Source organism: Rhinatrema bivittatum, chromosome 2 (genome assembly GCF_901001135.1).
Source record: "Rhinatrema bivittatum chromosome 2, aRhiBiv1.1, whole genome shotgun sequence".
NCBI classification, from domain to species: Eukaryota; Metazoa; Chordata; class Amphibia; order Gymnophiona; family Rhinatrematidae; genus Rhinatrema; species Rhinatrema bivittatum.
In genome coordinates, this window is record NC_042616.1 from 177136385 (window position 1) to 177151025 (window position 14641).

The 14641-nt window shown below is 46.6% G+C and overlaps 1 protein-coding gene across 1 annotated transcript in view; it reads left to right on the forward strand.

Annotated features, from left to right (window-relative positions):
* Positions 1–14641, forward strand: part of DYNC1I1 (dynein cytoplasmic 1 intermediate chain 1) — a 693069-nt gene that overhangs the window by 411085 nt on the left and 267343 nt on the right. Inside the window, exon 10 of the mRNA XM_029588927.1 lies at positions 7542–7667. Coding sequence (XP_029444787.1) covers positions 7542–7667 — 126 coding nt within the window. The remainder of the gene's footprint in view (positions 1–7541; positions 7668–14641) is intronic.

The following is a 14641-nucleotide window of genomic DNA, read 5'->3' on the forward strand; positions in this document are numbered from 1 at the left end:
GAATTGAAGCAAGGCAGCAGATCATTGGCTGAACTCTTGCGGCAGAACTTCGCTGGGACCCCAAATTTCTCAAGACACTCTTTTGCAGAGGCCTAGATACCCGTTTAAAAGACGAGCTGGCCGCTCGCGAAACACCTGACTCGCTGGACGAATTAGTAGCCTTGGCTACTCGGATTGATCACTGGCTCCGGGACAAGGTGAAGGAATTCCGGCCTAAGGTGTTACCTGGGTTGAGACAGGCTAGTTCTATATCTGCACCTCGGAAGTTCCAGTAATTCCTGCTGTGGATAAAGGCGAACCGATGCAACTTGGTCATGGACATTTTACTTCCAAAGAGAGAAGACTTCGGAAGAAGCGCGGCCTCTGCATGTACTGTGGTCAGTCTGGCCATGATGGCTCTACATGCCCCATTTGTCCGGAGATCGGACAGGGCCTAAGTCCTGCAGAAGGACCTTTCTTAGGCCATACCGTGCCCACTCCTCCGCTTTCTCTTCCAGTCTCTTGGACTCACGGACTGGTCACGGTTCAAACTCCTGCCCCGATGGACTCAGGGGCAGAGCCTGACCGATGGACTCAGGTGGCAGAGCCTGACCGGTGGTCCCTCTCGGGATCTTCCCTCGGGGGCGTAGTCATCTGCCACCAGCCCAAGGATCAACCCACAACTACCTCAAACACCAACAGACTCTTCAAATTGCAGGATGGCAGCGTGGTTTGGGAGGGGGTGGCTGACCCAGCCCTCCAGGCTGGGAGAAGTCAAGGTAGACAGAGGTCCCAAGGATGTCGGGATTCTGGGCAGGGACCCAGAGCCATCTTGTGCATGACCCAGGAGGGTGCTATATGGGCAGGGGGCCCTTCGGTTTTACACAGGCAAGTGCTAAAGATTAAAATAGCAACCGGCCTCAAGAGGACATGAGATAAACAACCCGAGCAGCAGGCCCACAGAAGCTAATTGGAATTTGTGGCCATTCCTTTATGTTCGGGCCATGGATTGAGCTTTAAAGAGAAGGTAGTAAGAGCCTTAGGGTGAATATGCAACAGTGGGGAATAAGTCAAATGAGATGGGTTTAATGGTCTATGGGTTGAGAATTGTCTTGCGCTTATTGCAAACTGTTCAGCGCTTTTCTGCATCAGACATTCATCCAATATGCCAGGCTCGATAACACCATACATTACCTGGATGACTTCTTATTCTTGGGAATGTGGGAGTCCTCTTCCATAATTTTCAGGCTAAGGCAACCATTTTCAGAGTCCCTTTGGAGCAGAAGAATATCGAAGGCCCCAACACCTATATCCATGTCTCAGGCATCGAGCATGACTCAGAGGAGATGACATCCAGATACCGGAGGATAAAGCGATAAAGTTCCGAGATAGGTTGAACAAAGTGACAAGAGCGATGAAGCAGATCCTCCATGATTTGCAACCCATCACAGGCAACCTGAAGTCGCATATAGTGGGAAGGACCTTCCTCAGAAGACTGGCCACAGCAAAGGCGGGCGCATGCAAACCCCATTACTTCAGTGGGATATTGTGACCCAGGGGCAATGATATTCACATTTGGGCATTCTTCATAGCCGACTTCGGGGTATCGCTGTGGCAGGAGCTTCTACTTTCCAGCAGGATCTTGGACATACACTCGGACGCCTCCAGAGGATGTAGTTTCAGGCCGTATGTCCTGGATACATGGCTGCATGTCCTAGATACATGGCCGATTAACTCGTAAGATTGCATTCCTCAAGTTATTTCCCATGCTGGTGGCTCTAGCGCTTTGATAAACTAAGCTGCAGAATAAGCAAACCATATTCTTGTGCGACAATCAATTGGCCTTCTCTTGCTCAACCCTTAATATGCTAAGTATCTGCGCATAGGCAGAACAGCCTGGAGAGATGGGACAGGCCAGTGTAGACAATAATACCACTGTTAGAGCGCGACATGTACCAAGGGTTAATAATAGGAGTCAAAAATCATTTATCTCAAGCTAAGTGGGAATTAGTTTGTAAACAGGTACCTATGGTGGAGGAAACAGGAACTGAAGTCCTGGACCACCTATGGAGGATTGGTCGCCAACTATCAGAGACCTCATGAAAGGATCATTAAATGGGAGCACATGGTCAATTTACTGCAGGAGTCAAGTGGGCCCCGCCCTCACATAAGGGCAAGTCAGGGGCCTGGGTCTCGATGATCCCTTGCTTGGTTACTATGGCAGGCAGCGGAGAGGGTGAGTTAGCCTGGTCTATAGCAGTTGCCATACCGGCTCAGATATCAGTCCCAGCGACGATGACCTGAGGGTAAGTATGTCTCCTTGACCAAGAGGCTCGGTGGCTAGACATCTAGCAGATCTGACCTTCTTTGGAAGGAGTGCAGACAAGATTCCACGGAGTGGAGTAGTACCCTATTGTTCAAAGCAATGGCCCTGAACCAGGGAAGCCAGGGATCAATTCCCACTCAGGGTTTACTAAAGGCAAATTACCTCTCCTTTTTTGAAACAATAAATGCCGGGGGGCACATTGGTGGCTGCATGTTGATCAGGTCCCATTGAACAGATATCAGTTCTCCGCAGTGCTCAGAAAAGTAGTAACAAGCGGGAAGCTGGACATCAGGAAATTTACCACACACTTCTTAAGGATTTGAGCGGTCACAAATGTCATAGAGGTGGATATTCGGATCAACACCAATACGGCAGATAGAAAGATGGAGATTAGCATATGCTAGGATGGAATAGGTGGGCACATCTAATCATAACTCCTAACAGCATTTTTCAGATCTGTGCTGGGCCCAACTGATGGCTTAGAGTATCGGATACTCTTTTATACATCAGGCTGCCAGGAGAGAACATGAACATCCCTAGGGACTGCACTTTGGATTGGCGCCTCTCATGCTGGTCAAGTCATGGATTGGTAAGCCAGGTATGCGTGGGGACCATTTTTTTCCCTTTTCCTCGACGCTTGAGGGATTTGATGGCATCTCCAGAGGCCATCATAAGGTATTTGGGGGGCAACAACCTTGAGCAGTTATCAAACAGGCAGCTAATTATGAGGATCAAGAATGACCTGGCCGAAGTAGATGCTTGGTTCCCGCATTCAAGAATGCAGAGGAGGGGACTCAAGAAGTTCAACCATATGATTGGTGTATGGACTGCAAGCCGGGTGGTCGCCACATAAGGCACGAATTGGGGGAGGGGGGAAATGTCCAATGTAAAGATTTGTTCAGGTCAGACAGATCCCATCTTTCGGACATCAGCTATGATATACTCAACAACACCCAGCAGGAAGCTATGGAGAGATGGTTTTTGAGATGGAACTCGGTTGCAGCTAGATGTTGGGGGGGGGGGGGGCATGAGGCAAGGATGTGCCCTACCTCATGCCTGTAGTGGTTTCCTGGGCCGATAGGGGCATTTCAGACGTGGTGCAGGTGGCATCATGGTCCAGATCAGCAGTGGATTGTAGGGATGTGCAGAGGGACGCCATACGTTGCATTCATGATTCGGATTCGTCGGGGAGCAGATACGTTGCATTCGGCCGTATGGCGCCCCGATGCGTAATACGGCGATTTCTATTCGTGTCCCAGCTAAAATTAAAATTAACTACAACCCCCCTCCCCTCTTTCAAATGCATAAATGGTTTTATAAAAAAAATCTAAATTTAAAAGAAATAAATTGTTTTAAAAGATTTGAAATAAATACATTGTTTTTATATACAAAAAAACTTTTGATGTATGGTGTTTTGTTTAGATCAATTAAAGTGCTTTTTTCCATTCTCCAAACCATTTTTTGGGGGTAGTTTTGTGTTATACATATATATATAAAGGGTATTGGGCGCCCTAGGCGACCCTTGCGCTGCTGCCCCCTCCCCCTACCTGTTTCGGCGCCAACTGTGTGCTTCTCAGGGCGCCGAGCTTTAGGGGGTGCCGAAGAGCAGCCACGTGGTGCCACAAGCGGGGCCAATCCCACTCGCGGCAAAGAGAAATAGAAACAGTCGGCGCCGAAACAGGTAGGGGGAGGGCGCGACACTGTGTGCTTCTCAGGGCCGTGAGCAGCCCTGAGAAGCACACAGTCTCTATTTCTGTTTGCCGCGACCGGGATAGGCCCCGCTTGCGGCACCACCTGGCTGTTCTTCGGCGCCCCCTATAGCTCGGCGCCCTAGGCGATCGCCGAAGTTCGCCTAATGGACGCATCGGCCTTGTATTTAAACACAGACACACTCACAAAGAGAGACACACTCATTCATATCCAGACCATTCAGTAATACATTGTTGTAGAACAGGGGTCGGGAACCCATGGCTCCCGAGCCAGATATGGCTCTTTTGAGGGCTGCATCTGGCTCGCAGACAAGTGTCGCCACACTTTCCCGTTGACCCAGCTGCTCCCCTGGTCCTCCTCCGCCCGGGCTTAAAATGCTGTCAGCCCGGGCGGAACGCGGCAGGACAGCTGGAGTCAGCGGCACTGGCGTGCTCTCTTCTTCCGCCCCCCCCGCGGCCCGGAAGAGGAAGTGGAGAGTATCGGGTGCGTGCGCGGCAAGAAGAGGCCACGCTAGTGCGCTCGGCATCGGCCCGAAGAAAAGAAGACTGCAGCGCGACTCGGAGGAAAATGAAGAGCTTCAACCGCGGCCGATGGGACTCCGCCTCCGCGAGGGCTGAAAATGAAGAGGTTAGCGTTGGGAGAAGGCTGCTGCTGCTGCCGCGAGTTCCCGGGGTGGGGGAGAGAGAGAGTGAATGAGCGAGCAAACACACATGCTTGCTCGCTCATTCACTTTCTCTCTCCCCCACCCCCACCTCGGGAACTCGCGGCAGCAGCAGCAGCCTTCTCCCAACGCTAACCTCTTCATTTTCAGCCCTCGCGGAGGCGGAGTCCCATCGGCCGCGGTTGAAGCTCTTCATTTTCCTCCAAGTCGCGCTGCAGTCTTCTTTTCTTCGGGCCGATGCCGAGCGCACTAGCGTGGCCTCTTCTTGCCGCGCACGCACCCGATACTCTCCACTTCCTCTTCCGGGCCGCGGGGGGGGGGGGCATGTGTGTGCGTGTGTGTGTGTGAGATTGCATGTATGTGAATGATTGAGAGCCTGTACATGTGAAAGAGAGTATGTCTGTGATTCAGAGCCTGCCTGTGAGAGAGAGAGAGAGCATGAATGTAAGTTTACCATTGGGAACCTGTATGTGTAAGTTTGAGATTGCAAACCTGTTTGAGTGAAAGAGTATGTGTGTATGATTGAGATCCTTTGTGTGTGAGAGAAATCATGTGTATGTATGATTAAGAGCCTGTGTGTATAAGTAAGAGAGAGATCATGTGTGTCTGTGTGTGATTGAGAGCTGATTTAGGTGAGGGAGCATGTGAGTATGTGATTGAGAGCCTGTGTGTAAATGAGAGAAAGAGAGGACATGTTTGTAATCATGTGAATGAGAGTCTGTGTGTGAGAGAAAAAGACAGCATGTATTTATGTGATTGAAAGCCTGTGTGTGTGTGTAAGCGTGAAAAGATAGACAGCATGTGTGTAAATGTGTAATTAAGAGCCTATATAAGTGAGAGAGAAAAACATGTGTATATGTGAGTACTGAGAGCATGTGTGTATAGGTGTGTCATTGAGAGCCAGTGTGAGAGAGAGCGCTGGTATGTGACTGAGAGAGGAGAAAGTTCCAAGCAAACCACCCCGCCTCCTGCTAATTCAGAACAATCTCAGGACACCTGGATATCAAACGTTCCCAGGTATGCAGAGCAAAAAAAATTTTGTATCCTTATTATTTTTCATTACTGGGTCTTTGTGTCTATTTTGAAATATTTTGTTGGTATCTGGAAATGTTTTTTATGAGTTTTTAATTAGTGGATATTCCACTCATCAGCTGTTTCGAAATATGTTCTTTTTGTTAGTACAGTTTTACTGCTGATGATTTTATATTTCTTGATTTGTTTAATAAGGATGGGTGATGTTTCTTTTTTCCTTTGTTGCACTGCATACAGAGACTCTGGCTTGTTGCAGTTTCCAGTTCAGTTTTTTCTGCATGCTTCTTGTTATGCGTTTTGGTCTCTTTATTCTATGTTAGGTGAGGGACAGCACGTGATTCAGGTGAGGTTTTCTGCTGGCGTGTAGTTTCTGTGTAGGACTCTATAGCAGCCTGGCTTGGTCCGTTTTCCTAATAGGAGATGTATTGGTGTCTTAAGGCCTGGTGTAATATTTTCAGAGACTTATTGTACTTTAAAAGTGTGATCTTACATAAAATGCACACATTTACTTGTATTTAGTTTTAAACATATTGTATGGCTCTCATGGAATTACATTTTAAAATATGTGGCGTTTATGGCTCTCTCAGCCAAAAAGGTTCCTGACCCCTGTTGTAGAAGAAAGTGGGGCACTGTCTTGGTATTAGATCCAACTCCTATGTATAACATCGTATCCTATGGGAAAATCAGTTTCAACAAGTTGTTTGAACTTAAGATATGGTTTTTTTAGGAATCAATTGTGACTTAAGCACGAGGACTTCCTGTAATTATGAAAAATTGCACAGATCACAGGCCATAATTTTTTCTGAAAATTCTGTGTTCAAATCTTAAGTTCAGTAACTCCATCAATGTACATTTTTTAAGTGCATGGAAATGTGTACAAAATTATACTAGATTGTCTTTATCTGTCAGTGTTCAAATTTATATGCGGATGTAATGGAACATTAGGACAATAATCCTGCTTCTTGAGAGAATGCAGCTGCTCTTGTACATAAAAAACAAACAAACAGACAGAAATCCACAGGAAATTACTGTGAAATAATTACCCATTTATCCATGTTAGAGTCACAAGCCAAAAGCGAAGTCTTCAAAGTTCAGGCAGTTATCAAAAGGAGAGCAGAAGAGACAAGGGGACCATTGCTCCTGGAAAATGTAAAATAGGTAAACAATAAAAATCTTAGCTCTTTGAAGGTTTCCAAATATTATTAGTTTAGCTGTCACTGCCATTGGGAACTAGGGAAAGGTAATAAAAAAAACACCTTGATACCGAGTCACAGTCTTCAATTCAACCCATAATCCTGGTAATTAATGCCGGGTGAAATGTATTGTATGAGAATTTTTGAATAGTTATAAGATCTCAGAACATTGGGTAGAAAATCAGAAAGCCCCTGATTCAGCCGAAATGACAGTAACTGTTCTGTGGATAAATGGATGACTTCTGCTTTCAGGGATGTCACGCTTAATATTCTGGTTGAGCACCGAATGCCCTAGAAAAAACTAAAAATCAATCAAAATAATTTTCATATCTCTGTTCTGAACATTACAAGCTGCAAACTCTACTTAAGGACTATTCTTCCAGAGTCAAGACTGATATGATAATCTGAATGAAAAATTAAAACCCCTGTGATTTGAGTGGTCGCATATTTGTAATGTAAAAGAAATACAGTTCTCCTACAATGCATTCCTTTCAATATGAGCTCACATATAATATTACTGAGATTATAAACAGTGAAGGCAATTTTCTTTTACATAAAAATGTCCATATTTTCCTAAAAGCAAACTGGAACCTTCTGTGGAGCTCTGTGAGTAACCTAATCCTACGCTGTCTCCCTTCAGTACCCTGAGTTGATGGTTGCCTCTTACAACAACAACGAAGATGCTCCCCATGAGCCTGACGGGGTAGCCTTGGTGTGGAATATGAAGTTTAAGAAAACCACTCCAGAATATGTATTCCATTGTCAGGTAGGTCCCAATGGGTTAAAAATATATATCTCCTATTTCATTGTACAGTTTTTGTCTATAGTGCGTATGTAGAACTGAGGTTTAAACTGAATGGTCGCTACTGAGGACAGAAGTACAAGCAGTTTCACATTTCTGAAGGGACCATTTTTCCTAACCTAATGTAACAGACTACTGCTGTTTTATTTTAAGTCAGTCCTCATGATAACTATTTGATCAAGGGTTTGGTGTTATGAAAAGCAGCTATCGGGGGTCTACTTCTTCACACCGCATAATGGTTATTTTACATCCTTTGCATTTCTACTTAAACCCTCGTCCATTTTGCCTGATGTTTAAAGTTTGACCTGTATTTATTTCTAATTGTAAGACAGGGCTGAATTTTCAAAAGGATTTATGCATGTAAAAATGGATTTTAAGCACGTAAAATGGGCTTTTGAAAATTGTTACTTTTAGGCACAGAACTCCTTTGAAAATTCACTCCAAAGGGATGAATTTTCTAGAGACTTTACACACATAAATGTGCTTATGAAACTTGCCCAGATATATGCTACTTTTACACCTGTAACTTCTTTGAAAATTCCTATATTTTGTAGCTTCTAGTTAGGTATCTATGAAGGATTGCTATGTGATCCTTGCAGATTCATTTCTTTAAAATAAGATTAATAATCTTTCCTCCATTTCTTCAACATCCATTTTTTAATTGACCATTTAAAAATGATTTTTTTTGAGAGAAGAATAAATGTATTTTGTTCTGTGTTTGTGAAGTTACTTTCTTCAAGGTTAGTGTATCTGGTATTTCTGCAGGTAGGTAATATGCTCAGTGTGCTTTCCAAAGAGATTACGCACTTTGCGTTACTTCTAAGGGACATAATACTTCATGTTACGAACATCAATCATATATCGAATACCATTCCAATTTAGGTTCAGGATCTATGAGCAGGGTAGCCCATATTCTGGGATTGTATTAAGTTGGATCACATATGTATATTGTCAAGCATTTTATATTTTCTGAGTGATTTCCAAGTTTTGTACATATTATAAGTTTTCATTCAGACTTTCGTTAACTTGTTTTTGAGAACGTCACATAATGAGTTTGGTTAATATACATGCTGGACATATGTGGAAATTTGTGTATGCGTACTTTTAGAGGTACATTTTAAAAGCCTTGCGCGCGCAAAAATGGCCACAGATGCGCACAAGTGGGCCGCGCGGGAGCTACGTGAATTTTAAATAGCCGGGAAGGACACGCGTACAGTCATGCATGCGCGTCCAGAAAAAGTAAATGGAAGAGGGGCAGGGCCAGCACTGATGCATGTAACCCCTCATTTTCCTCGGCCAGCATGCATATGTTACTGGCTTCACTTTGCTACAGGTCCTCAGCAGCAGGAGAGAAAGAGAACATTCTAACATGAGGAGTTGATTTGTACACTGCAGCCTCTGCTAACTGCAATGTACAAATCAACTCCTTTCCATCACTTATAAGGACTAAAATTCTTTAATGATGACAATTTTACAATGAATACCTCTGAATGTTTCTGTAACACCCCCCCCCCCCCAAATCCCAACCCACCTCCCAAAAACTCACCCCGAATCAAAGTGCCCCCTTACAGTGGTCCTTATATTGAGTGTCAGGCTGAGCCCTATAAACAGTCTCTCTCTCTCTCTCTCTCTCTTCCATCCCCTCCTCCATAAGATATGCATGTAAAGGCTGCAGACATGCACATGAAGAGTATTTTAAAACCTGTGAGGTCAATTTTAAAAGGTGCTCGTGCATGTTATAAAATACGATATGCACATGCGGCGTGCACATGTGTGGGAGGTGCCCCATTCGCGCGTGAAGGGGTGGATTTTTCAATTATGCTCGGCGACGCGATCGGCCTTTTTCCCAGTTCCCTAACCCTATCCTTTCTCCTTCCTCCCCCTTTTTTTATTTTTGTACTTACTGCTCCTCCAGAGCAGAAGTAAACTCCGCACGCTGGCCGGCTGCTGGAGCGTGCTTCCCTGGGACAGCGTCTAATGGCGCTCGCCTAGAGCACACTCGCCGGTCTGCCCCTTTTAGCTGGCCCAGCACTTGTGCGCGTATCAGGAGTTATGCGAGTGGCCGGGCCCTTTTGAAAATGCCCGTGGCGCATGCATAACCCCTGAATTTTACACTCGCAGGCCTTTTAAAATTCAGGCTTATGCATATACTTTATAAAATAGTGCGTATCTTTGTGAGTGGCAAGACACACGCAGCCCTTTTAAAATCTACCCATTTAGTATTTAAGCAATAGCGCTCTAATGTTTAACTGTACAGTCATGTGAATGGTTTCATGTTTGGCAAATATATGTTTCATGTTTATTGTGTAGTACAGCACAGTGCTGATCTTTAATTATACACTGATATTTACACAATAGCGAGTTGTAATGGAAAAGTGTTAATCCACTTTACGTTCATGTATCAGTAAAGGAAGTACATATTTTGAATGAGAATTTCACATTAGTGCTCCTGTTCCCTTCTTATCACGTATGGGATTTTCTTTTTCCTTTATTTGTTGAGCATTTTAAATAATATCATTGCCCAATATCTTTGATTTTCAATCTGTAAATGTTTCTATATAGAGAGACAAGCCGTTAAGCCCGTTAAAACGGGCTACATCCCTCTGTCTCTCACCTCCCCCTCTTTCTCTCTCCCCTCACTCTTCACCACCCCCTCCCTCACCCACTCCTCCCCACCCTCCCTCTCCTATCACTCAGTCCCTCCCTCCCACTCAGTCTCACTCACTCCCTCCCCCCTCTCTCCCTCCCTCTCACTCACTCAGTCCCACTCACTCTCACTCAGTCCCCACTCCCTCCGTCCTCTCCCTCAGTCCCACTCCCTCCCTCCTCTCCCTCAGTCCCACTCCCTCCCTCCCTCTCTCTCCCTCAGTCCCACTCCCTCCCTCAGTCCCTCCCCCTCACTCAATCCCTCCCTCCCACTCAGTCATTCCCTCCCCCCTCCCTCTCACTCACTCAGTCCCACTCACTCTCCCTCAGTCCCACTCCCTCCCTCTCTCTCCCAGTCCCACTCCCTCCCTCAGTCCCCCCTCTCCCTCTCACTCAGTCCCACTCCCTCCCTCTCACTCAGTCCCTCCCCCTCACTCAATCCCTCCCTCCCACTCAGTCCCTCCCTCTCACTCAGTCACTCCCTCCCACTCTCTCTCTCCGTCCCTCCCTCCCACTCAGTCCGTCCCTCCCTCTCTCTCTCTTCTCCCTCCCTCGCTACCGCCCGCTACCGCCGTCGCTACCGCCGTCGCCGCTACCGCCGTCGCTACCGCCACCGCTCGCTACCGCCGTCGCCGCCCGCTGCCGGTACCGCCGCCGCCGCCCGCTGCTGCCACTGGACGCCGCCATTTTTTTTTCTTTCTGAAGCTGCCTCAGAGCGACGTGCTCGCCTGCACATGCGAGGTAGAGCTGGTCTCTACTGCGCATTTGCGGGCCGTCGGTCACAGGCCATTTATAAGGTAGATGCTGATATTTAGCACCTCTTAGGGGGTCATTTTCCAAGGAGTTACCACGGGTGATAATTCTGCAAATCGCGCTAACAGCTGTTAACAAAATTGGGAGAATTTATCGTGTGCCGCGAAACAGCTGCAGTGTTAGCGTGGCTCCTAATGCAGCCAATAGCGCTAGAGGCTGGTAAAGGTTTATTGCAGTTCATGATGTTTCCAGACAGGCCTGTTTCAGTATGCAGGCTGAGAGAGTGAGTGAGTAAGTGAGAGAGAGAGAAACTTGCTATAGTGCCTCCTCCCTAGACAGGTATTTGTATCCCTATGGGAGGCCCACCTAGTAACTCGAGGTGGGGTTTAGGTAGTAGTGTAGGGGGTTAGGGGCCACTTTGACATTCTATGTGAGATGTACGAACAGAACAGTGGTCTCTTGTGAAGACTTGCTGGCCTTTGGAGTGAGAAAACTCGCTCCAAGGTGAGATTTGTGCAATGTTCTCTCCACCTAGCTTGTTGTTGCCCAGGTAGAGTGTCCATCAAGCTTGGTAACCCCCCCCCCCCCCCCTCACCCACCCACCATTCACTTGCTGGGACTTGGAGAAAGGGAGGAGTGAGGGTCAGGCAGCTCCCCCCTGTCTGTGAAGCCAGCCTCTCACTAGTAATGCAGGGAGGGAGCTGTCTCAGCCTTCACCATCCTCCCCCCCCCCTCACCCACACACCATTCACTGGCTGGGACATGAGGGAAGGGAGGAGTGAGGGTCAGGCAGCTCCCTCCTGTCTGTGAAGCCAGCCTCTCACTAGTAATGCAGGCGGGATAGGGCACTGCATGCAGGAAGATCACAACACCCCTGGTGTCAGGGTTAGGGCACTGTGTGCAGGAAGATCACAACACTCATGGTATTAATAGGGATAGGGCACTGTGTGCAGGAGGATCACAACACCCCTGGTGTCAGGGTTAGGGCACAGTGTGCAGGAAGATCACAACACTCCTGGTATTAATAGGGATAGGGCACTGTGTGCAGGAAGATCACAACACCCCTGGTATCAGGGTTAGGGCACTGTGTGCAGGAAGATCACAACACCCCTGGTATCAGGGTTAGGGCACTGTGTGCAGGAAGATCACAACACCCCTGGTGTCAGGGTTAGGGCACTGTGTGCAGGAAGATCACAACACCCCTGGTATCAGGGTTAGGGCACTGTGTGCAGGAAGATCACAACACTCCTGTATTAATAGGGATAGGGCACTGTGTGCAGGAAGATCACAACACCCCTGGTATCAGGGTTAGGGCACTGTGTGCAGGAAGATCACAACACTCCTGGTATTAATAGGGATAGGGCACTGTGTACAGGAAGATCACAACACCCTTGGTGTCAGGGTTAGGGCACTGTGTGCAGGAAGTTCACAACACCCCTGGTATCAGGGTTAGGGCACAAGATCTAGTCACATTGACTGATCACATTACTTTTTTTGTCAAGCTACCAACTGTTTCCATTTCCCATCCCCCATATATTGTCAGTGGGAACCTTGGTAACATGAATAAATAAGAGGGCAGCCAATAGGAAAAAATATTCATTCCTAAACTGTCCTTAACTGACCTGAAAAGTGTCAAATTGTATCATTTTCTGTTAGTGCGCACTAACTCCTGTTAGTGCGCACTAATCGGAAAAAAACGATTTTTTAACTAAAAAATCGTGCCAAACACGATTGTCTTCTCCTGCCAGACGATTTCAATCGTTAAGACGATAGGGCACACGATTCACATCCCTAATAGGGAGCTTCCAGAGGCAGGGTTACCCTAACTTTCTTCACTTAGTATCTTCTGCAGGGTTCTTGGTGATTCAGAGTCCTTGTGGTTGTACTGCTGGATCCTCTGACCTTGAACATTTAGAGCCAGAGAGTCAATCCCTGCTGCTTCTGACAAAGACACAAACAGGAAAGCAGCCAAGTCAGTCTGGCAGGCTGTGCGTACAGGAGGACAGGTATGCATATCTGGGCCTATCTGGCTTGCTATGTATCCCTTGTATCAGCCAGGTCAATGGCGGATGAGCCAGCTGCAAGCAAGGCATTTGGGAACTGACTGTATGACATAATCATTTTTGTTTGTATACGCCAAACCTGGACAGTTGGGTAAGACGTAAAAGATGTATTGTTTAACTCTTCTTATTTTCACAAACATTGCTTCATGATTATTCATGAGTGGAAGAGTAAGTGGGGTCAAAAGAAGAAAAGGAGACTATGAAGAAGGAATAAAGAGCAGGCTGGGGGCAGACTAGTGATACATATTAAGATATTTCCCCTTCCTTCTACCATATTTCTTGGTTTAAAGAAAAAACACATCACACATTAGCTGATTATGCCAATCACTTTGAATCATTACCAAGATAGGATTCATATACTCAGGGATCTCTTATACTGTTACTGTGGAGTAGCAATGTTGTCTTCTCTGTCTCTCAGGCTGCTAGCCACACTAGGAAGTCCATGCGACTCTTCTCTCCTCACTCCTTACAACTCCATCACTATCTAACCTCCACAACTCTTTGCTCTCTCTTGCTCCTCTTCTGTTATCTCCCTCCTGATTGGAGGACAAGCTTGTTCTAAACATTCACTCTCTGTTCCCACTGGATAAAAGTTTATGACAAATGTGTGTGCTATTTGGGTCTCACACTGGCCTGCGTTTTAATAACTTTATTGGCAAAGCTGGCTCTTACAAGTGGCAGTAAATAAGAAACTACTGATTTTCAAAGTGCATTGTCCATAACTTTAAGATCCTTAAAGCCAAGAGGAAAATATCATGCCCTGGCAAGTCCCATTGCAGCCATGATTACTTAAGACACATGAGAAAAACATATGATGGGTGGTTTGAGTCCAAGTATGTGACTACCAGAGTATGACTGCACAGGAATTTAAGGAACCCATGTCCATTTCACACAGCTGATTCAGAAGATGGAATACATGAATTCTCTAAAGTGCTGCCACTATAAATTCTGGAGGTGTGGTCTGATTTTCTGTCGACTTGATTTATGTAACATGAAATTTATTTTTGATGTTAACGTTTGTGGCTCTGTTATATCATCATTAAATGAGATGCGTAGAACCTGTAGTTCTTTTTCCTCCACAACAGATCAAGAATAATCTACCTTATAAATGGGCTCTGACCGACGGCCCGCAAATGCGCAGTAGAGAGCAGCTCTACCACACATGCGCGGGCGAGCACGTCGGCCAGAGTTTGCCTGTTGACAAAAATGGCGCTGGGAGGACCCGTAGCGGCGGCGGCGCACACGCCATCCAAAGGGGTTGTGAATGAGCTGGGAGTGACTGAGGGGAGGGGGAGGGAGGAGAGAGTGAGGTGAGAAGGAGTGGGAGGGAGAATAGAGGTTGGAGGGGGAAGTGGAAGGGAGAATGAGGGGGGAGGGGGAGGTGGAAGGGAGAATGAGGGGGGAGGGGGAGGTGGAAGGGAGAATGAGAGGGAGGGAGAATGAGGGGAAAGGGAGAATGAGGGGGAGGGGGAGGTG